The sequence below is a fragment of the Rattus norvegicus genome, chromosome 1 (genome assembly GCF_036323735.1).
Source record: "Rattus norvegicus strain BN/NHsdMcwi chromosome 1, GRCr8, whole genome shotgun sequence".
Lineage (NCBI taxonomy): Eukaryota > Metazoa > Chordata > Mammalia > Rodentia > Muridae > Rattus > Rattus norvegicus.
In genome coordinates this window covers 74,872,836-74,895,345 of record NC_086019.1, presented here as the reverse complement: position 1 = coordinate 74,895,345, position 22,510 = coordinate 74,872,836, and the positions used below count along the sequence as shown (strand labels likewise).

Below are 22,510 nucleotides of genomic sequence, written 5' to 3'. Positions count from 1 at the left end.
AGTTTTTATTTAAATCAAAGTTAAAACAATTGAGAAAAGACCCCACCCAAGGACTGAGAGGGGACTGGGACAGTAGCTCAGTGTCAACCACAGGGTGCTTTTTCAAAATGTGGTGGTGTCTGACTTTATTCCTACCACTTGGAATTTAGGAGCAGGGTGTTTCTCTGAGTTCCAGGCCAGCCAGGCCTACATAGTGAGATCCAGTCACAAACACATGCAAAGCATTCCTGACGGAAAACTGTGAGGGGACCTCCTGGGGCAGAGGCAGGTGTGAAATTCTGGCCGGGTGGAGAAGCAGAAGGCCACACGGTCTGAGTCAGTTTAGACTGGACTGAACCGGGCGATGGAGCCAAGGGCCTCACACCTCACCTCTTTACTTCCTTGAACCTGCGCAATCTGGTGGCAGAGAAAGTTGCCTAGGGCCCACCCAGCCCAGTTCTCCTCCCAGTATCAGCTCTGAAATCTGAAGTGCTGAGATCTGGCAGGAAGCAGGAGATTCAGCTGAAATTCCACTAAGTCTAAAGCCTTTGTGTGAGTCCAGCTCTCCAGATTCTTTTTTTTTTTTTTTTTTTTTTTTTGGTTCTTTTTTTTCGGAGCTGGGGACCGAACCCAGGGCCTTGTGCTTCCTAGGCAAGCGCTCAACCACTGAGCTAAATCCCCAACCCCTACTGAGCTAAATCCCCAACCCCTAGCTCTCCAGATTCTTACCCGAAGAGTAAAGTTAAAAAGACGCCCGACTTCAGGGCTTGATGGGGGCAGGGCTGGCTCCAGACTGAGAGAATGAAATAAAATACTTGTGCTGTAGTTGAGTCTGGTCTGCAAGGTGACTCCTGCCCTTGGGAAGCAGAGTCCTGAGGACCCAGAGAGAAAAATTAGGAAAAATTTGAGGCCAGTCCAAAAGGTAGACTCTGTATCTAAAAAATAACTGGGGCTGGGCATGGAGATACACGTCTTTAAGCCAGTATTAGAGAAGCAAAAGCAAGAGGCTATCTGTGAGTTCAAGGCCTCCTTCCTGCTCTGTATGTCCATTTCGGTACAGCCTCTACATGGAGAAGCTCTGTCTCAAAACCACAAAAGCTGGTTGGTGACTGGTATCTGTTATTCTAGCACTTAACAGACTGAGGCAGGAACATTACTCTTAAGTCCCAAGGCAGCCTGTGCTACACAGTAGGACCTTGTTGGAAAGAAACTATATACAGCAGGCATGGTGGCAAATGCCTGTTATCCCAGCATTCAGGCAAAAAAGCAAGAGGATCAAGAATTTGAGGTCATACTTGACAAGACAGCTAGTCTGAAGTCAGGCAAAATTGTATGAAATCCTGTGTCGCACAAGCAAAGCCAAACAAAAAAACTTCCAGGAGTGGTGGCACATGTATTTAAGGTCAGGAGCCAGAGAGTAGATCTCTGAGTTCGAGGCCAGCCTGGTCTATACAGTGAAACCCTGCCAAAAATAAATACACACATGCGCACACGCACAGAGGAAAAAGGAATTTAAAGAAAACCAGCCAAGGCTGGAGAGATGGCTCAGAGGTTAAGAATGCATGACTGTTCTTCCAGAGGTCCTGAGTTCAATTCCCAGCAACCACATGGTGGCTCACAACCATCTGTAATGGGATCTGATGCCCTCTTCTGGTGTGTCTGAAGACAGCTACAGTGTACTTATGTATAATAAGTAAATAAATACTTTTTTTAAAAAATTGCTTAGTAATATTAACTTACACAAAAGTAGAATTTACTGAGAAGCCTCACATCACATATGACTGCAAGATAAGTAGCATCCTGAACTAACAAGACTTTTTTTTTCTAAGATTTATTTTTACTTGCATTGGTGTTTTCTCTACAAGTTTATCTCTACGAGGGTGCCGTATCTCCTGGACCTAGAGTTACAGACAGTTGTGAGCTGCCATGTGGTTACTAGGAATTGAACCTGGGTCTTCTGGAAGAACAGACAGTGCTCTTAACCCAGGCCCTAACCAGACTTCCTAGAAACTAGAGTAAAAGTACAACTAAGGTTCTTGATTAGTCTATCGTTACCAAGGATGTGTTTTTCTCTTCCTTCCCTCCTTCATTTCTTTCTTCAAGAGTTTTTTCCTGTATCCCTGGCTATCCTGGAACTCACTCTGTAGCCAAGCTGTCCTCAAACTCAGGTATCCCACAGTCTCTGCCTATCAAGGGCTGGAACTAAAGCCCGTGTCATTACACCCTGCTAAGCCCTATTTTCCCCCCTTTGTGTACCAAAACGGTGACCTATTAGGCTCTGCTCCCATATCAAAAGGAACTTAATTATGCCAGGCCGGCAGAATGGCCCTGTCCTCTTATCAGTTCACTAGTCAGGCAGGATGTTCCCAGTTAACAGCCACCTAAACAAAGAACATCAGCCCGTTTAAAAAAAAGAAAAAGAAAAAGAAAAAGAAAGGGGGGGGCGCTGAGATTGGGATGTAAAGTGAATAAATAAATTAAAAAAGAAAGAAAAAAAGTAAACCGGGTGGTGGGGTGCACGCCTTTAATTCCAGGATTTGGTAGGGAGAGGCAACAGGATTTATGAGTTCAAGGTCAGGGGCTGGGGATTTAGCTCAGTGGTAGAGCGCTTACCTAGGAAGCGCAAGGCCCTGGGTTCGGTCCCCAGCTCCGAAAAAAAAGAACCAAAAAAAAAAAAAAATGAGTTCAAGGTCACCCAAGGGCAGTCAAAGCTACACAGAGAAACTCTTGTCTCCAAAAACAAAACAAAACAAAGTAAGGACAAGATACCTTTGCTATGTAAATCTCCCATTTGTCCGGAAGGGCCTAGATTGCAGTTTCTGTCTGGGCAAAACATATTTGATTGTTTAAAGTGTGACTTGGGGACTAGGGCCTAAAACTTTTTACAGATGACATGTATGTCTGTTTACAATTAGCTTAAAATCTATACAAGCAACAGAGAATTTCTGTTCAAAATGGGTTTCTCTTTGGGTGTTTAACCAGAATTGAATGCCTTAAAGAGTTTTATTTCTTTTTCCCTAGTGTTTGGAGTCAATTCTCAAAGTGTGTATGGGGACAGGGGCGCTTAATCTTCTGCTTCACGGTCACCTTCCGCTTCGTCTTAGATCTAAGGACGCTTCTTCCGGTCTTCATTATTCACTGAAAGTAGCCGTGCACCCCTAAAATTAACCTTACAAGCTGTTCAGGAACATAATGAAGACGAGAGCAAGGAGACACAGTTTTTCATGTAACCACCGGGAGGAGAATAAAACGAGGCAGTCTCTGACAGGGCGGATCCGACTACGCAACTCTTCCCTATCTGTCAGTCATGGGGCTGTGCGTGGTGGAGCGTGGAAGTTCCGGTGTAACGTGGGTAGGGCAAAATTCACGAATGCAAACCCAAGTTTCCCCGACAGGGCTATTTGTGTCTATCTACATGTACGGTTCTCACAAAAAATAAGAGCAATTAACAGTGATTGCTAGTCTTGCAGTGGACCTGAGTTCCAGTCTCAGAATCCACACAGCTATTCACAACAGCCTGTAACGCCAGTTCCGGGGGATCCCGCTCCCTCCTCTGGCCTCTGAGCGGCACCCACACGTACAGGTTCACAGACTCCCACATATGCATGTATTAAAAAAAAAAAAAAAAAAGGAGCAGTAGCTCAACTGTTAACACTTGCTGTTCTTACAGGATACCAAGGTTCAGTTCAGAGAACTGACTTGGCAGGCCCAAAATATCTGTAACTCCAGTTTCATGATCATGGAGAGATGGCTCAGAGGTTAAGAGCACTCACTGCTCTCTCAGAGTCCTTAGTTCAAATCCAGCCACCATCTGTGATCGGATGCCCTCTTCTGGTGTGTCTTTACATAATAAATAAAAGACCCGGATATGGTGGAACACAGGCAGGAGTCGCTTGAGTTTGGGGCCAGCCTGATCCACACAGTGAATTCCAGTCAGAGCTATTAGTAAGACCTTGTCTCGAAGAAGAAAATTATTCAGTCAAAAAGGAAGGAAATACACGTTGTTCACTAAGACAGGTATGGTGCTCAGCAGGCTGGGTGTTTCATACTGGAACATCATGGGAAGACAAATTAATTCTGCTTCCTGATAGTCCCCAAAGCTGCTTGCTTCTGAACATCCTTTTAACTATCCATTCAACTACCACTGGAGAACTGTGTATGATTCGGGAGGCTGTTTACTGATCTGTTAAGGCCGGACCCTGGGTCCAGCAACCCCAAACAAGTGAGACTGGCTACGTGTCTGAAGTATGGTAACCAAAGAGGCAGAGTAGCCATATTACAAAAGGTGTGATCTCCACTGTCTCTAACCTATCATTGACTTGGCTCCAGCAAGGTGACCAGAGCAGTTTGGAATCTCTTCTTGGAGACAGGTTCCCTCCTCTGGCTGACACCAGGCCCCAGCCTTTCCCCTTCGCCCAGCATGAGATTCCTGTGGAAATTCCTTTTCCTTGAGAACCATTGTCTCAATAATCTGATAGCCCTAGGGAAGGGCACAGGTGTCTTTAGAATCCCCTCCTCAGGGTCCAAACGGTTACAATGCTCTGCCCTTGATGGGGCAACCTCCCAGTGTGGTGGGGGGAAAGCAGCACAGCTCTGGTGTTCTGAGCAATGGAGTTTACCTAATGAGCTGGCAATTTCAAATTCATGTCCCCCAAAGTAGCTGGGATATTGTCACTCCCACCTGGAATCCCAGCACTCTGCAAACAGAGGCAGTAGCCTCTGCAGTTCAAGACCAGAGTGGGCTACATAGCAACTTCTAAGCCAGACAGAACTACATCCAAAGACCACATCTTTAAAAAACAAAACAAAACAAAAAAACTGTAGCCACAAAGGAAGGATTGGGGATGTGACCGGTCCCTAAGAGAAGCCTTTCCCAGCATGCTGCTGGCCATGGCTTCCTTAAGGTTTCTTTAAATTGATGAAACCGAGCTTTACTTCAGGCTATTCCTTGAGTCTGTAAACTGGGAGCTGCTTCTGGCAGCCATAAATAATCTTATCTTTTCTCTCCCAGATCTGCCCATTGTAAGTGATGTTTTCAGGCCCCGCAACTATTTAGGAGTGGAAAAGAATGAGCCATCTGTCCCCCAAAGATTTTTAATGACAAAGAACAGTTTAGAATAGCTCATTCCTTTAAACAGCTAGCATCTCTGGGGGTGGAGAGGGGGATAGGACAGAACCTTATATCCTGTGTACCTACAATTTTTTTCTTTAGTTCTTTTTTAAAAAGTGTGTGTGTGTGTTTTTGCACGTACACACATTGGTTGTCCATGTGTCCGTGAGATGTGGAAGTCACAGGTCAACCTCCTGGACATCCTCAGAAATGGCCAAGTCAGACTTTGAACTCCTGACAATCTGCCTGCCTCTTCTGCCTAGTGGAGATTACAAGTGTAAGCCACCTTGCCTGGCTGAGGACATTTTTAATGGTAAACTTGAGTTCTGGTTTGCAACTTGAGCCACTCAGCAACCACTGGCTTGGCACTAAAACCAACCTGGCCAGACTGGAGACTAGACCATGCCCCACATTTAACAAGACAAGCCACGGGAGTCTTTAGGAGAGGGTCTTTGAAAGCCTGCAGGGTCCCTCTTGTAGCAGGTTTCCCTATCATGCACAAAGTCAGGGTCTCAGCTCTGCATAAACCCTTCATGAAGGCACACACCTGCTATGTCTATATTCTGGGGATTAGGGGGAGGTGGTCCAAAGTCAAAGTCACCTTCAGCTATCTAGCCACTTTGGGCTCTAGGAAATCCTCTCCAAAAACCAAAAACAACAACAAAAAAAGCTGGAAGTGGCAGAACATGCCCTTGGTCCCAGAATTCTAGAGTCAGTGGCAGGCTGATCCCTGTGAGCCTAGCATGATCTGCATAAGAGAATTCAAGGCTAATCAGGCCCACATAGTAAGACTCTGTCTCGAAAGAAAACAAACTAGGACTGGACGGTTCAGTGGCAAAGAGCACTGACTGCTCTTCCAGAGGTCCTGAGTTCAAATCCCAGTAACCACATGGTAGTTCAGTACACTGTCTGAAGCTACAGTCTACTCATAGAGAATAAATAAATAAATAAATAAATAAATAAATCTTTCTAAGAGACTAGGAACCTAGCTGCATAGTATTAATATGTCAAGGCTCTGGGCTCTGTCCCCACACTGAGAAGAAGGAGGGAGAAGAAGGAGGGAGGGAGGGAAGGAAGGACAGAGACCTGGGATAATGAGTGGTTCAAAACTATAATCAGAAAATCACAGTATTTGGGAGCGGGGGAATGGCTTTAAGCCCAGGATGGTGAGGTACAAGCTATCCTGAGATAGAACAAGACTTTCTCAAAATAATTAAGAATTCTTAGAAAGCAAGTCTACTTCTACTAGCCATATCTAAGGAATTTTTTCTGTTCTAGTTGTTGAGGGTTTGTTTTTTTTTTAATTTGTTTTCTTTCTTTCTTTTTTTTTTTTTTTGGTTCTTTTTTTCCAGAGCTGGGGACCGAACCCAGGGCCTTGCGCTTCCTAGGCAAGCGCTCTGCCACTGAGCCAAATCCCCAACCCCTATTTGTTTGCTTTTTAAATAACATCCCCCAACTTTCTTTTAATTTATTTTATTTATATGAGGACACTGTAGCTGTTTTCAGACACACCAGAAGAGGGCATCAGATCCCATTACAGATGGCTGTGAGCCACCATGTGGCTGTTGGAAGTTGAGCTCAGAACCTCTGGAAGAGCAGTCAGTGCTCTCAACCACTGAGCCATCCCTCCAGCCTGTTGTGGGTTTACTTTGGTTTTAAGTGGGTATGCGGGTTCTCATGGAGGCCATCAGCTCTCCTCTAGCTGAAGTCACAGGCAGTTGTGAGATATACAAGGTATGTTCTTGGAACTATACTCAGATTCTCTGCAAGAGTAGCAAGTGCTCTTCATCTCCTGAATCATCCCTCCACCCCTGTCTTTAATTCTTTGTAATGAGACAGACTCTTAACTGTGCTGCCCTAGCTGGCTTAGAACACATTCTGTAGACTAGCCTGGCCTTGAGATTGGCCTGCCAGCTCCTACTGAGTGCTAACTTTTAACATGCGTGCCACCAATGCCTAAACCTATTGTGATTTGAGACAATCTAATTATGTATATATAGTCCCAGCTGGCCTAAAACTCTAAATATCGCCTCTTTGAACTAGTGGTAATCCTCCTGCCTCAGCCTCCCAAGTGCTGGGAACAGTCATGAGTCATTTGTAACTGTCCAGATGGGGGAGAAGATAATTAAAAAGAGAGACTTGGGACCTTCCCTTGGACCCCTAGGAATCATTAGAATTTCCTTCAGGAATCTCATGCTGTGAAAAAAACAAAAGGCTGAAGTCTGGTGCCAGTCAGAGAAAGGAACATGTCTCCCAGGAAAAGATTACACACAGTTCTGTCAATATGTCGACCACCCTAATGAGGATTCCCCTTTGACTGATTAGCTATGGCTACTCAGCTAGTCACATCTCTGGTCTTCCTTTTAAACCTCAGCCTTATGTGAGGACCTGGGAGGTTGGACGTGGGGATGGGCTTGCGGATCCACTGGACCTTGTCACGTGTCTCCCTTCCCAGGGTGGCCACATTGAATGCACCTTCTTTCTCAGTTTCATTAACACAAGCCTCTCTAATTGGCCTACTGGCGGCCAAACTTGGCTTGTTGAACTAAGCAGGAACCAGGCCCTGCACTGTGGTAGCTCAGTCTTTATCTTGTCACCGCAGGTCCATTTTATAGTTCCGGAAATAAATATTAAAGAACTGCTGGTGCTGCCAAGGTGACTCAGCCATTGAGCACTGGCTACTCTTCCGAAGGTCTTGAGTTCAGTTCCCAGCACCCACATGGCAGTTCAGAACTATATGTAGCTCTAGTTCCAGGGGATCCAACACCCTCATACAAACATACATGCCGGCCAAATGCTAATGCACATGAAACTAAAACTAAACAAATTCTTTTTTAAAAAGGAAACAACAGGTTGGGGATTTAGCTCAGTGGTAGAGGTCCTGGGTTCGGTCCTCAGCTCTGGAAGAGAAAAAAAAAAAAAAACAATAAAAAGGAAACAACATTGCTGCTGTGTCTATGCTCTTTTTCCAGCCCAAGCTGGCCATGTGAGGGAGGGATCTTTTATGTTCTCTGGGCATGTCCAGTCATCTCACTTTGGATTTTGTTTTTGTGAATCAAGATCTTACAACGTAGCATTGGCTGGCCCAGAACTCACTATATAGACAAGGCCTTCTGCCTCCTGCACACTGGGATTATAGGCAGATAAATTTTATTATTTTTGAGACAGGCTCTCGAGTATCCCAAGCTAACTTCCAACTCTTTCTGGAGATGGCATTGGACTCTTCCTCCCACCCACGTGGTCTTTTCTGGGATTATAGGTGGGTATTGCCACACCCATCCTTTTTTGAGGAACTTTCTAAAAATATGTATTTTGAGTAGATAAATCCCAGGCTTCTCCTCTAAGACTTTCAATCTTTGACCAGCCCAATTTAGTCTTAGCCAAGAGAATCTGCTGAGTTACCTCCCATTCCAGGTATCTGATCGCTGATATGGCCAGGAGTCACTCTGTCTCCTGTCTTTGAGAGTCACTCTGTCTCCTGTCTTTGAAGTGCTATAGAAAAGCCTGCCTGACCATTGCAAGAATCCTGCTGGGCCAGTTTAAGCAAGAATCCGGCCAGCCTAGTGTCTCTGCCTAGTAATTTTCCACACACTACACCCCCATCCTCCCAAGTCCTTGGTTCTTTTGGCTAAAGTCCTTATTTTGTAGCTTTGCTCAGTTAAATTCAATCCATTTTCCCTACCAAAATAGTATAGCCTTTTCCCTCTCTCCTCGAGACAGGATTTCTTTGTGTAGCTGTGGTCCTGTCTCTGTAGACCAGGCTGGTCTCAAACCACAGAGATCTGCCTGTCTCTGCCTCCCAAGTCCTGGGATTAATAACCCTGTGTCGGTGTTTACTCTGTGTGTGGCCACTTTGGTCTTTATTCTAAGTTCTTTCCAATTTCCATCTTTTTTACTGTGTGTGTGTGTGTGTGTGTGTGTGTGTGTGTGTGTGTGTGTGTGTGTATTGCTTCGGAGACTTGTTTGTCCTCTTTTTTGTTTGTTTGCTTGCTTTTTTAAGGCAGAATCTCACTTTGTATTACAGGCTAGCCTTGAAATCATTATGTAGATCATGCTAAAGCCTCTAACTCTCTAACTTGTGGCAGTCCTGCAGGCCTCTGCCTCCCCAAATGCTGTGATTATAAGCATGTACCAATTCAATTATCCCTTCTTGGTTTTGTTTTTTTGTTTTGTTTTTTGTTTTTTGGGGGTTTTTTTACAGAGTTGTGAGCAAAGGACGTCCTTGAACTCCAAATTCTGCAGCTTCCACCCTCCAAACACTTTCAAGATTCTTCCTGCCCACCCCGCTCCCCGCCTCCTGCGTATCTTCCCTCCAGCCAAGAAGGAATGCTGGGTCAATACGTGCTCCATCAACTCTGCTACATCTCCTGCCTTGTGAAGCTTAAGGAGAGTCAGGATCATTTCTCAATAACAAACCACACTGACCTAACAGTATATCACATTTAACATAAGGCTTGAAAACCGAGTCCTATGGGAAGGAGTGTAGCATGGGCTGGGACTTGTCACGTGAGAGCCTCCCTAGGTTCAATTCCAAACACACCACACAGACACTGACATGAGTCTACATCCTGCTTGCTCAGCAACCTCACCCCTCACCCTCCAAACCCCTGGCTCGCTTCCACCAGACCGGTACTCAATAAAGAATTGGCTAGTGAATGGTTTCTTAGGTCACGAGGTATCCATCACAAAGACTTAGTTCCGCGATCCCAAAAGAAGAACGAAGAGCCGCCTTAGACAATAGAAAGAGACACGTGGTGGTCTTGCCGCGGCTCCCAGCAACTACACAGAAACTGAGCTCTCCGGTGTCAAAAACTTCTTAAAATAAAATAAAAAGATGGTCTCTCTCTCTTTTTTTTTTTTTTCTTTTTCAAGTCCGGGAATTAAACCCAGGGCTTCAGCCATGCCAAGTAAGCACACTATCATCATCGCTATATCCAGCTATCCAGCTCAATTTTTATTATACTCGTTCTCTGTTCCTTTTTTTTTCTTTTTTTTTCCTTTTTTTTTTTTTTTTTTTTTTTTCTTTTGAGACAAGGTCTCCCGATAGCCTAGATTGGAGTAGAACTTACTCTGAAGTTCAGGCTGGCTTCAGCTCAAAGCAGGGCTCCTGCCTCCCTTTCCATGAGGGTTGGGATTATAAATGGAGGATGCTACACTGTCGGTGCCAGGCTACCTTTTTTTAACTGCTTGTCAGCCAACTATTACTGAGAGTGTATTTCTGCTGAGTTTAAAACTAAATATGAAGTTCTCAAAACTATAGGTGAAACAGGTACCACCCGAATTTAGATGCTTTGTACAGCCTGCACCAGGTTCTGGCTCCCTCACTGCCAGGGCTGAGGCAATGGGAACATATGTACCTTGGAGGACAACGTTTAAAAAATGAGAACATGACAGGTATCCTATATCAGGGTCTACATGTAATGGGAATTAAGATAGCTCGTACTTGTCTTCTGAACACTTGGGAAGCTGATACCGAAACCAGAGCTGTGAGTTCAAGGCCAGATCGTTCTACACAGTGAATTGCCAGACCAACCTTGGCTGCCTAATGGGCCTCTCTGGAAGAGGAGGGTAGGAGGCGTGTGCTACAGTGCTTGGTTCAGAGGCAGGCAGTTTAGCCTGAGAATAATCTTATATTCTGATGCCGGGCCAAGCAAACTGGGCCAGGTGTGCCAGCCCCCGAAAGAATGTTTCCCTCCACTTTTCCTTATAATACCTTTCGCCAAAGAAAATAGGGATAAAACGGCAGTTTATCTTTTAATGCCTTAAAGGCGTCCACCAGCCGCACCAAGGTGAATGAGGTCAGGCCCAGGGGATTGCACCAATTAAGTTTGTGCATAAAAGGATTTCAAACCCTGTTGGGAATTTACGGAAACATTCTTATTCTAATGATCAGTGCCGGTAAACAAAGCCAAGGGCTGGGTGGAGAAGGGAGTGAGGACCGGGTCATTATCATGACAGCCAGGACCGCCGACATGCAAATGGCAATCCTACGGTTCAGCCCAGAGAGTTTCAAGGAAAAAAAGTACAGTGGTGTTCCTTTCCTGGGTCCTTATGTCACCTGCCCTTACGCCTGGCTTCCATCCCCAGGACTACAAAGGAGAAGGAGAAATTAATTTAGGCAAGCTGTTCTTTGACCTCCACTAGAGCACCCTACCATGGGCACACACACAGACACCCCAACCCAAATAAATAAAATGAAGAGGCCCCATACTAGTGAGTCCCAGGCTAGCCAGGGGTAAACAGAATTACATGGTCTGAAAAAATAAGCCACCAAGACATGTTGGTTTAAACCTTTAATCACAGCACTTGGGAGACAGAGAGATTCAAGTCTCTTGAGTTTGAATCCAGCTTCGCCTAAATAGAGAATCTGTGTCCTAAGTTAGATAGATAGATAGATAGATAGATAGATAGATAGATAGATAGATAGATAGAACAAACCCTCAACACCCAAACCACATAGGAACAGAAAATGAATATAGTCACTTCATATAATGTAGTGTACGATAAAGAAGAAAGACCAGCAATGCGTGTGTTAGGAAACTGAAGGGACAGCAGATGATTTTTCTCTACTACACAAGTTTGAGGCCAAGCAGCTCAACTCTGTGACTATGATCATTCTGCAAGCCTCAGTGCCATTCAGACCCCGGGTGAAGAAGGAAGTCAAAGTAGTTAGCAGGTTGGCAGTCCCTTTGGGGAGATGAAATGCATCTTTCGACTTGAGCCTCCAGAGGACTGGGGAGCAAGTGTTCAATGCCTCACTTCCTTGCTGCAGCACAAGCCCTTCTCAATATGTCTGCTGGGGTCTCTGAAGCTAAGCATGAGAGAAAAGCAACAGAAGCAGAAAGTTAAGGGCACGACAGACAAAAGCAATGTTTTTGCTAATTTTCATATATCCCAGACTGTCTTAAAAGTCAACGCATAAGGGGTTGGGGATTTAGCTCAGCGGTAGAGTGCTTGCCTAGCGAGCACAAGGCCCTGGGTTCGGTCCCCAGCTCTGAAAAAAAAAAAAAAAAGAAAAAAAAAGTCAACGCATAGCCAACATTGGCCCTGGTTTTCTTTCTTTTTTTTTTTTTTTTTTGGTTCTTTTTTTTCGGAGCTGGGGACCGAACCCAGGGCCTTGCGCTTCCTAGGCAAGCACTCTAACCACTGAGCTAAATCCCCAACCCTGGCCCCTGATATTCTGGTCCTCCAGCCCAAACCTCCTAAGTGCCGAGATAGCAAAGGCGACCCCACCCGGTAGATAGATGGGTTTAGCACATACAGGAGAAACACTTTTCAATCCTTAGCCTCAAAGTCATGATAGCTGAATGCAATCTCTTTAGCCAAACGCTGACTTTGCTCCTAACTCAATTCCTCCCAAGAACCTTTGCGGACAAACACCTGTTTTGTAGTCACTGAGGAAAGGTTTTGGTCAGAACCTTGCTTGGAAGGCAGCTGATAATGATAAAGAGGTGAAAGGAGCCAGAGTGGCGCCATACCTTTGCCCCTCCACTTCTGAGCTCCCTGCTAGGCCTGAGGGTCAAAGGTAAACTCGAAGGAGGCCTCATGGAGGACTTCAGAGATGATTCTACACTTTTAACCCTAGGGACTTTCAAAAAACTTTCTTTGTGGAGCCCTTGAGCTGTATTGATAATAAAAACATGTGTACTGCCAAACTGGGAGACCGGAAAGGCAATCTCAGGACCCCAGGAGGTTAACCCCAGGAGGTTAAGACAGAACCCACTGGTACAAGTCATTCTCTGACACCCAGATGCCCCCTGTTTTGCTTCCGTTACACCTTCTTGTGATAACCTCCACCCCTCCCCCAGCACACACCCAAAATAACGAAAATGTAATTTTAAAATGCTCACTGCAGGCCAGGTTGGTGGCGCAAGCCTTTGTTTTGGAAGGCAGAGAGAGGTAGATGGATCTCTGTGAGTTCCAGGCCAGTCAGGGCTACACAGCAAGATCCCTTCACAATAAATGTGAGTGAGTAAATAAATAAGTAATAACGTTCTTAAGATGAAGTTGGTGGAGCCAGTGCTTTGCTTGGTTATGCTCAACACAGTATAAAAAAGGCATAGAGGTGCCAAGGCCATCTTGGGAAAGCGAAGACAGGCTGAAGCAGTTATCCTTAGCTACATACAGGATCCAAGGCTAGCCTCGCCTAGCCTAGAAAGACCTAGTCTCGAAATAAAGGAAGAAGAAAATAAGGAATCCAGTATTCTAGACTGTAAAACCCATGTCCTCCTTGTTGTTGCTGTTTGGGACATTGTGTGCCTATTCCAGCACTTGGAAGATAGGAAACAAAGACTTAGGAGTCCCCACCAACATACACAAGCTGGACCTAGGCCTCCCGGATCACATGCAGCAGATGTGCAGCTTGGTCTTCATGTGGGTCCTGAACGACTGGAACAGAGGCTCTCCCAAAAGCTGTTGGCTGTACATGGGATACGATCTTCTAACTGGGCACTTTTGTCAGGCCTCACTGGGAGAGGAAGCACCTAGCCCTCAGAGACTTGAAGTGCTGGGGGGGAGGGAGGGTCCCCAGGGAGGCCCCAGAGGAGAAGGGGAGGAGGCAGGGGCGAAGGATTGTGGGAGGGGTAACCCGCAGGGGGGGCAGTGAGCAGGATGTAAAGTGAATACGGTAAAAACAAATTAAATTTTAAAAAATTTCCAATTCCACCAAAAAAAAAAAAAAAGACTTAAACTTAGGAGTCCTAAATTATCCTTGGCTATTTAATGAGTTTATGGCCAGCTTGTCATACCTGAGACCCTGTCACAGAAACCCTAAAACCCAAGCCTGTAACATGGCTACGTAGCTTTAGCCTTGTCCTACAATCCTGGAGACTTAATTTGAATCTGTGTAACTATTTAAAGATATTTAAGGATAGAAGAAAACCATGACCTTCATATTCAGTTTGGCAAAGCAGCCCCCCCCCCACACACACACAAACAAGAAAAACTAGGGAGAGAGGGAGTGAGGGAAAAAGGAGGGAGAAAGGACTTTTGAAACTCAGGATTTCAAAAAAAAAAAAAAACCCAAACGAAAGGAAACTGAACCTCCTAGGTAGTGGTATTACTTCCTTATTTATTTCATGATTATTTTAATGCTGAATTACACCATGTAGCCCTGGCTAGTCTGGAACTCACTATTGTAGACCAAGCTGGCCTTGAACTAACAATGATCTGCCAGTCTCTGCCTAGAAAATTGTAGAATTAAAGGCATGGCCATATCCAGCTTCTAGATGTTTAAAAACAAACAAACAAATCTATTTCCTCTTCGAGGAGCCCGGGAAAAAACCCAGTGAAGGTCATTCTGCCCCAGGGAAACTCAGCTCTGAGGAAGCAGGGTGGGTTGAGTAAGGATTCTCCCCGGGTGGGGGAGGGGTAGCAGAGCCTCCCTGTCCAGGGGGCCAATGAGCCTTCAGACTATATAAGCACCTACAGCCTACCCCACCTCAGAGTCTTCTACTCTCCACCTCGAGACTGCTGCGTGAGACTCTCTTCATGGCCCCCTCCGGCTTGCTGCGCCTCATTGGAAAGGTAGTTATCTCTATTTCGGGTTTTTCTTTTTTCCTTCAGTTTTGGGGTGTAATCTACCTGGTTTCAGAGAGCCCAAAAGAGAAGGATTTCCAGAGATCTTCCTGTTAACTTTTTAGCTAGGCTGCCCTTTAACTCAGATCTGCCTGCCCCTCCGCCTCCAGATTAAAGGTCGCCACGGCTTGGTTGCCGTCTTTCCTTCCTTAAATTGGCCTTTAAGTGGTCTTGCCACGGACTCCTCGTGCCCACCCTCCACGTTTCTGCCGGGTTTACTAATCCCAGGGCAGCGGCTGTTAGACCCGATCTTGGCCAACAAAGAAAAACTAGGCTTTCCTTTGGGGAAAGTACGGCCTGGTCATTCTTACTGGGAGAAACTTAAACCTACTTGAGAGGGAGTAGTAGTTTTGACAAAACGGAGGCTGGGATTCACTTGGGCAGGTCAAGAGTCTGCAGTGTCGATTTTAATTGTAGAAACTTGAATAGGCCTCAGTCGGCTTGGATCAAACTTAGAATCTGATACTAACTCTGTTCATGATTTCATCCAGGTTTTCTCAGGCTGGAGTGACTGACGATGTTTTTTCTTGCTGCCACCGTGTCTGTCATCTTGCGGTTCTCAAACTATGGGGGCACTTTTTTTTTCTTTAAAAAGTGCCGCCAGGTTTTAGGGCCTGCCGGTTGAGAAAACGGCGATCGGAAACAAGTTTTAGACACGAGCAGCCCTGCTACCACGTGTTCCGGGTAGACTGCACTGTGTTGGAAGTTGGGATTCGGGGCAAGGGATGAGTGGCTGGGTATAAGGAAGCTTCGGGGTGGGTACATCCTGTTAACTGTAAGTGAGGTGGTTGTAGGGGACCTGTGGAGTCCGGCGCCCAGTCGGGGCCTGGAGCTGTTGAATGCCGGTGTAGTAGCCATCAAAGTGGAGGCCCTCTCTTGGGCCCGAGCTAGAAAGTGCTTCCACTTTGTGTGCCACTGCATGGGGAAAGCATCTGCGTCTGGCCCTCCATCTGTCACGTGAGGGGGCTACCTGGGCTCCCAAGAGTCATGTGCATGTTAGCTAGGCTTAGGGTTTCTATCCTAAAGCGACAGAGCCAGTTAGGGTGAAATAAGAGACACCGAATAGTTTTGAAATAATAAGGACTTTGGGTGTGCTGTAGATGAAGTGTCCCGCATTAACCCTTGACGTCCAACCTGTGATACTCAAACTGGGGGCTCTTTTGGGTTTTCTTTGGAAGAAAAGTGCCGCCAGGTTTTGAGTGTTACCGATTGAGAACTGCTGCAAAGCTAGGCTCTAATGACTCATGTGTTACCACTTGATGGGATTGCACTTCTGGGCAAATGTCACAGGTGGGCTTCATGAGTCAACAGCTGGGCACATGCGGGACTAGAGGCCTTCCGCATATTAAAAAGGAGCTGGGAAGCCGGCCTAGGCCTGGGAGGTGCTGACCTCGGATCTTGGAAGTTGGAACACAGGGTCCATCAAAGTGGAGGCCCTCTCCGTGGCTTGGCGGGAAAGTGCATCCATTTTGTTAGTCTCTGTGTCCCGCTGGACTCACCTGCCTGCCAGAGGTGGATTCCTTTACTACAGGAGGCTAGTTTAAGTCATGATTGCCCTTTATTTTAACAGGGCCATGGGTAGTAAGTCTTTGGTCTGGGTACAGGCCTACTTTTAAACGTGCATGTTATTTCTTTTTATATAGGATTGGGGTTGGAGTAGCAATCTACCTGCCAGGTGCAAGGGTTAAAGGTTTGCAGGTTTTGTCACCTGACCAGCTCCAGGCTTTTTCTATTCCCAGTAGCCACAGCTATCTGTAATTCAGTTAAGGCATGACAGATGCCCTCTTCCTCCAGGAGCCACGTGGTTCAGACATTCTGGTACCTTGTACACGTTAAATCTGGCTCTGAGCACAAAGAATTGGACAACCAGGGTGGATATGGTGATTTATCTACCCATGCACACTTCAATGGGGATGTTCTCAGTAGGGTAGCCTCCCATGAGGGCTGGTGCAGTGTTTTTCCTGGAGCGGAGGACCGAGGGCCTTAACCGCTGAGCTAAATCCCCAACCCACAGTGAATTTTCGTTGTCCTTGTCTTTTCAGGTTTGTTTATAGGATTCCAGTGAGTTGAACTGTATTCCTACTTAGCCTGGGCTACTCTACAACCTGCATGCCTGGCTATAAGCTAGAAACTTATTTGCAAGTGTTTCCACCTGTGATACTCAAACTGTGTGACACTTTGTTTCTTTTGGAAGAAGTGCCGCAAAGTTTGCAGTGTTACCGATGGAGAAAACTGCAGTTAGGGGGCTGTGTGGCTACTCACCTGGTGGCACTCAAATGTAGGAGCGCTCTTCTGATCTGGTTTAAGTGGAAAGTGTTGCATCGTTTGGGTGTCATCTGTGGGTTATGATTTCCACAAGTGAGCTCCGGGAAAGTTGAGTTGGTAGGGGAAAAGAGTACTGAGCCTTCTGAGACTGGAAGGATTTGACAGGAGGTACTGTATTTAAACTGCAAGTGTTCATGAGATTGAGAGATTGAATTGCAGGCATGAATGGAGGATCTTGGAAAAACCACCATAGCCATGCTCAAAATGGAGGCCCTATCTAAGCTTTTAAGTAGAAAGTGCTTCCATTTTGTGTGTTGCTGTGTGGAAGAAGGCATCCGGGACTTCAATCAACCCGACTTGCTCATTTTGGTGAGACTCAAATGTGGGGCACACTTCTGGATTATGCGTAGAAAGTGCTACTACTTTTGGGTGTCTCCTGTGGGCACTACTCACAGATCCCTGTACCTTTAAAATTACTGTAATAGGCCTGGGCCTTTACTGTAATTAGATTGGGGGTAATAAGTCCCAGCTGTGTATGAGGGAGCTGTGGGTCTCCCAGAAGCTGAGCTCATAGTGGCCTTGTACATATATGCACTAATAAGGGCTCATTCAACTTAGTCTAATTTGGGCACCATGCCTGGGTAGGTTAAAATGGGTTAATAGATGGGATTTCTGGTTTACCTTTAGACATGTCCAGGTTTACCTATCATTAGGTGGGTACAGCTGGTTTAAGCAGAGTTGATCTCCTATCAATCAGTGCCTTCGGAGTCCCTGGAACCTGCCCATGTGGGTGCTATGAATTGAACCATACAAGAACGAGCCAACCTGTGCTGCTCTTAACCAGTGAGCCACCTCATACCCTCAGCCCCCAAACCTTTACCGTTCAATAAAGTCTTGTTCTCAAATTTCAATGTCTTTGGCTGAGATTTTGGCTTTAGGATTTGCTTCTGTGGTTCCTAGGGGTCGGGACTCAAATTGTGCCCATTGTAAGGCCCATATTTGCTATATTTTGCCCTTGCTTCCCTGGGTTGCATGCTTAATTGCACGGGATCACTAAGCAGCTGAAGAGAAGACTTGTGCTTCAGTGTCTCAGGAAGCAACATGGTTGGGGTAGGTCCTGGGTTTTTAAAGTACAGAATTAGAAGTCTGCCTGCTTCCATTGATCATAATCAACTAATTACAAAAGTTCTCTAACAACTGCTAGAAACAGCAGGAATAGGACAGGCACTGACTACCCCAGAGCAAGGCATGCTTAAAGGAATTTTTAGGGGAAAAACACCCTACTAAGCTAGCCTCCTGGGGTTAAAGGTGCCACTATATAATCATGTGTGTAACCAGACCCCCATAAGTCCCCTTTCCATTTCTGCCATCTCTGGTCTTTGCTTAGTGGCATCCAGGTTCCAACACTTACCCTGTGTGTGCATGTTCGCAAGCCTGGATGGTATAACAAGCTACCCTGTAAGGGAGCTTACACCCGGTATTTACTATTAGCTCATTGCTGGTATGACCCATGTAATTGCTAATCCAGCAAGAATCTCTGGCCCTACTAGTTTATTGGGGCCAGGCCCCATTTCATGAACCATGTATGGCTATAGTTTATATAATCTGGCCATCTTTATCACGATATTTTGAAGTGTTAATTCAAAAGCATACATAGCTGGGCATAGCCATCATTGGCTGTCTATGGGAGGTGTGTACATCTATATAGTTGAGCAAAGTAGGGTTCAGGGTTTCATATGCTAGGCTTTTAAACTGGTCCAGAACCCTAGCTCACCAATTGCACATTTTGACGCCTCATTTGTGTCTCTGGAGCCTTGTACTTCTAGCTCCACCCCAGTTTTTTAACCCCCTGCTGTACAAAATACCCAATTTTGAGTCCAGTCAAGTTTGCCAAGCTGGGGGTGCCCAGGAAAGTCTGCAGGGTTTACTGCTTGATACTGAGTTGCCTCTGGGAAATTGCCTTGTACTGTTCCCACATTGGCTCTTTTGCAATCTAGTCTGACTGTAGTTCTAGATGTTGGCCAGTAGGTGGCAGGCTTGGTCCATGGAAATAATCTAGAACTCAACTGGAGAGTGTTTTCTCTGTAGTCTTGATTTATTGCTCTTCAAACCTAACCAGCCAATTTGTCTGCATGGAGTCTACATCAGACACAACCAGCTCCATCAAAGGTTGAGCGTTTAGGTCTCAATTTTTCTCAACCTGTACTTACTGAGCCTCCTGACCTCAAGACAGGGTTGCACTAGCGGGTTTCTGGGGATGACCTTCATCTCACCATATACCAGAGACAGGCCTTAAAGTTCTGTCATAGCCGGAAACATCCGGAAGACCTGGTCCATTCTGCATTACTGCTTAGCACCCAATATCTAGGTATGGTTTTGTGACTCGAAGTGCCGCCATCCTCCTGTGGGTCACTTTGTTCAGGTCCATTCCGAAAAGCCTGGGGACAAGCATGAATCGGTGTGGTGACTTAAAAGACAGCATCCTGGTAAAAATGCAGTATTTTAGCCTAGTAATCTCCCTACTCCTTTTTAAATATTTATGGAGACTTGATTGAATGCTTCCTGCTCTTGCACAGAACCAAGGTTCAGATCTACACAACCATTTTGAAACCCAGCTCCCAGGGATCAGACATCTTGCCTATTTTGCCACAAGCACATACACATACATAGGCGTAGTTAACATAATCTTGAGAGCATGGGCAACTTGAGACAGCTCAGGATAAAGGTTTTTGCTGCCTGCTTTGCTATTCAGAGAGCACTGATCTCAAACTTAGCCTCAAACTTTACAAGTAGGTGCCCAGGGATTCAGGAACATAATATGCAAATGTTTTAAGATACTGGCAGTGCTGGAACCTGTGTACACTTCAGTGCTCTCCTGCTGAGCCGTCTTCCTAGCTTACATTTTAAGATCGGGTCTCATTAAGTTGCCCAAGCTGGCCTTGAATATGGGATCCTCCTGTAAAAGTTGGGATCCATACTCTGGGAGAGCAGTCAGTGCTCTTAACCACTGAGCCATCTCTCCAGCCCATGCCTGAACCTTCTATATGCAGTGCCAAAGGAAGTCAGAAGAGATTATTGGATCCCCTGGATCTGTAGTTATAGGTGGCTGTGAGCCACTGCATGGGTTCTGGAAACTGGGTCCTCTGCAAGAACAAGTGCTCTTAAGCACAGAGCCCCTCACTCCCAATTTTTTATTCGCCTGTTTGAGACAGGTCTCTTAGCAACCCGGAGTGCTGGGTTTAAATGTGTTCCCAGCCACACCCAGCTCCTTACTCCCAATTTTGAGTGTCTTCAGTCTTTAAGAAGAACCTTAGGAGGAGCTTGAGAAACGGCTCAGCAGTTAAGAGCACTGACTGCTCTTCCAGAGGTCCTGAGTTCAATTCCCAGCAACCACATGGTGGCTCACAACCGTCTGTAATGGGATCTGATGCCCTCTTCTGGTGTGTCTGAAGACTTCAGCAGTGAACTCACAATACATAAAATAAGTCTTTAAAAAAAGTGGGGGGGGGGGGGGTAGGCATCCTGCACCAAGCTTGTTTGCCATTCCAGAATTCAGGAGGCTGAGGCAGAAGGATGGAGAGTTTGAAGTTTGAGGACTAACTGATGAGACTATAACTTCTAGCTATCATGTAGTGCAACACCGTGAGTGAAATATGATTTACATATGTGTATGTCTGTATGGGTATGAGGTAGGGCCATGCCCATGAAAGCTAGAAACCGGAGTTAGAACCGTGGGCACTAAGGTTATAAGTGGCTGTAAACCAGCTGACTGGGGTGCTAAGAATTGAACCCAGGTCCTTGGAAGTGCAACAAGTGCTTTTAACTGCTGAGCTCTCTCTCCAGTGCTGTTTATCTAGTTTTATGCATCTCAATAATTTAGTATTCCTACCCCAAAATCTGAGCTCAGCATCCCACATCCTCTTTACCCCCAAGAAGTCAGAATTCATTTCTCACCACAGGACACGAAGCTTGCACCCCGGATGCCTCAGCCTCTTGCACAGCAGACGAACACCAGTGTCCCCCAGAGCATTATTGGTCAGATAAAGCTCATTCAGGGTCTGACTGATTCCCAGGACTGAAGACAGGTCCTCACATGCTTTGGAAGTGAGGCCGCAACTGTCCAGCCTGCAGAAGAAAAACTGAAGGTAAATGAGGCGTGCCATATTGATCCTATTGAGAACTGACTTTTTTTTTATTAGATATATTTATTACGCATACAGTGTTCTGCCTGCATGTGTGCATACCAGAAGAGGACACCAGATCTCATTATAGATGGCTACAAGCTGCCATGTGGTTGCTGAATTGAACTCAGTACTTCTGGAAGAGCGACCAGTGCTCTGGACCTCTGAACCATCTCTCCAGCCCTATTGATCATGTTTAACCCGTGCTGTAGCCCTTAACCAGCAGTCTTCCCATCATGCTCACGAAGGGTTCTAATTAGCTCCAGTGTGCCACAAGCACAAAGATTTAGAGGGGCTGGAGAGAGCTCAGCAGCTAAATGCGTTTGTACCTCTTGGGTTTAAGCCAGATGCGGTGTCACACACCTTTAATCCCAGCACTTGATGGGCAGAGGCAGTTGGATCTCTTGAGCCCAAGGCTACCCTGGTCTCCAAAGCAAAGACTTGGGGTTGTTTCAAGCTCCTGCTATGCCTTTCCATCCTGTCACCAAACCAGACTCTATCCTTTGGAACTGTAAGCCAAATAAACCTATTTTTCCATGTTGCTTTTGGTCAGAGTGTCTTATCACAACAGAAAAATAGTACAAGTTATAATAATGTGAGTGATTATAGATTGGATCCCCATGTGGTTTGGAGCTTTTGTGGCTAATTGTTCCTCAGTTTTAGTCTAGAGCCAAATTTGGCCTCATAGAGAAGATTTAGGAATTGTGTCAGCCCTCAGTGGTTCCCTGTCTCTTGGAACTCATCTTGACCAAGCCAGCTCAGGCAGTCAACAGGTTCTCTAGGGCAGGAGTGAGAATTAAAAAGAAAAATGGCAATTAGATTACACTGTAGCATGACTCCAGCCAGTTCTGAGATTGAAGTGGGTTTATTTTTTCCCAATCTGCTTTTATACCATTTTATGTTTTTTTTAAAAGATTTATTTATTTATTATATATAAGTACACTGTAGCTGTCAGATACACCAGAAGGGGGCATCAGATCTCATTACAGATGGTTGTGAGCCACCATGTGGTTGCTGGGATTTGTACTCAGGACCTCAGGAAGAGCAGTCAGTGCTCTTAACCACTGAGCCATCTCTCCAGCCCTTATTTTTTTTTTTTTAAGATTTATTTATTTTATGTGATTACACTGTTGCTGTCTTCAGACACACCAGAGCAGGGCACTGGATCCCGTTATAGATGGTTGTGAGCCACCATGTGATTGCTGGGAATTGAACTCAGGACCTCTAGCCCCACAGCATTTTAATTACATGCAAGTAATAAGGTCATTTCTAGGTTAAGGAACAAGCAAGGCAATAAACGAAATTCTGTGATCACTCTTTCTAAGGGCTTGTCAGGATGACCTAAGCCTACTTCCCTGTCCTAGCCCAAAGTCAAACTCTTGCCTGAAGCCTACTTCTT

The 22,510-nt window shown here is 45.7% G+C and overlaps 1 protein-coding gene and 7 non-coding genes across 14 annotated transcripts in view; 7 read left to right on the top strand and 1 right to left on the bottom strand.

Moving 5' to 3' along the window:
- Positions 1-9,400: 9,400 nt before the first annotated feature.
- The window catches only part of Nlrp12 (NLR family, pyrin domain containing 12), a 37,926-nt gene continuing 24,816 nt past the window's right edge, over positions 9,401-22,510 (bottom strand). For 6 of the 7 annotated variants that reach the window (XM_063282937.1, XM_039103730.2, XM_039103733.1 and 3 more), the window contains 2 exons: positions 20,885-21,055; positions 19,005-19,368 (listed from right to left, as the gene is read on the bottom strand). In XM_063282937.1, coding sequence (XP_063139007.1) covers positions 19,281-19,368; positions 20,885-21,055 — 259 coding nt within the window. In that variant the 3' untranslated portion in view covers positions 19,005-19,280. Of the gene's footprint in view, positions 11,901-15,135; positions 15,280-16,927; positions 17,002-19,004; positions 19,369-20,884; positions 21,056-22,510 lie in introns of those variants that run through there. The other variant, XR_010064551.1, reaches the window with a different exon arrangement.
- On the top strand, positions 15,211-15,291 carry Mir290 (microRNA 290). The gene has a single exon (NR_031937.1). It is a non-coding gene; the product is annotated as a microRNA 290 (primary transcript).
- Positions 15,508-15,589, top strand: Mir291a (microRNA 291a). Its single transcript, NR_031938.1, has one exon. It is a non-coding gene; the product is annotated as a microRNA 291a (primary transcript).
- Positions 15,796-15,877, top strand: Mir292 (microRNA 292). Its single transcript, NR_031939.1, has one exon. It is a non-coding gene; the product is annotated as a microRNA 292 (primary transcript).
- On the top strand, positions 16,058-16,165 carry Mir291b (microRNA 291b). Its single transcript, NR_037337.1, has one exon. It is a non-coding gene; the product is annotated as a microRNA 291b (primary transcript).
- Positions 16,818-16,889, top strand: Mir293 (microRNA 293). Its single transcript, NR_032760.1, has one exon. It is a non-coding gene; the product is annotated as a microRNA 293 (primary transcript).
- On the top strand, positions 17,180-17,250 carry Mir294 (microRNA 294). The gene has a single exon (NR_032761.1). It is a non-coding gene; the product is annotated as a microRNA 294 (primary transcript).
- Mir295-1 (microRNA 295-1) lies at positions 17,293-17,373 on the top strand. Its single transcript, NR_036045.1, has one exon. It is a non-coding gene; the product is annotated as a microRNA 295-1 (primary transcript).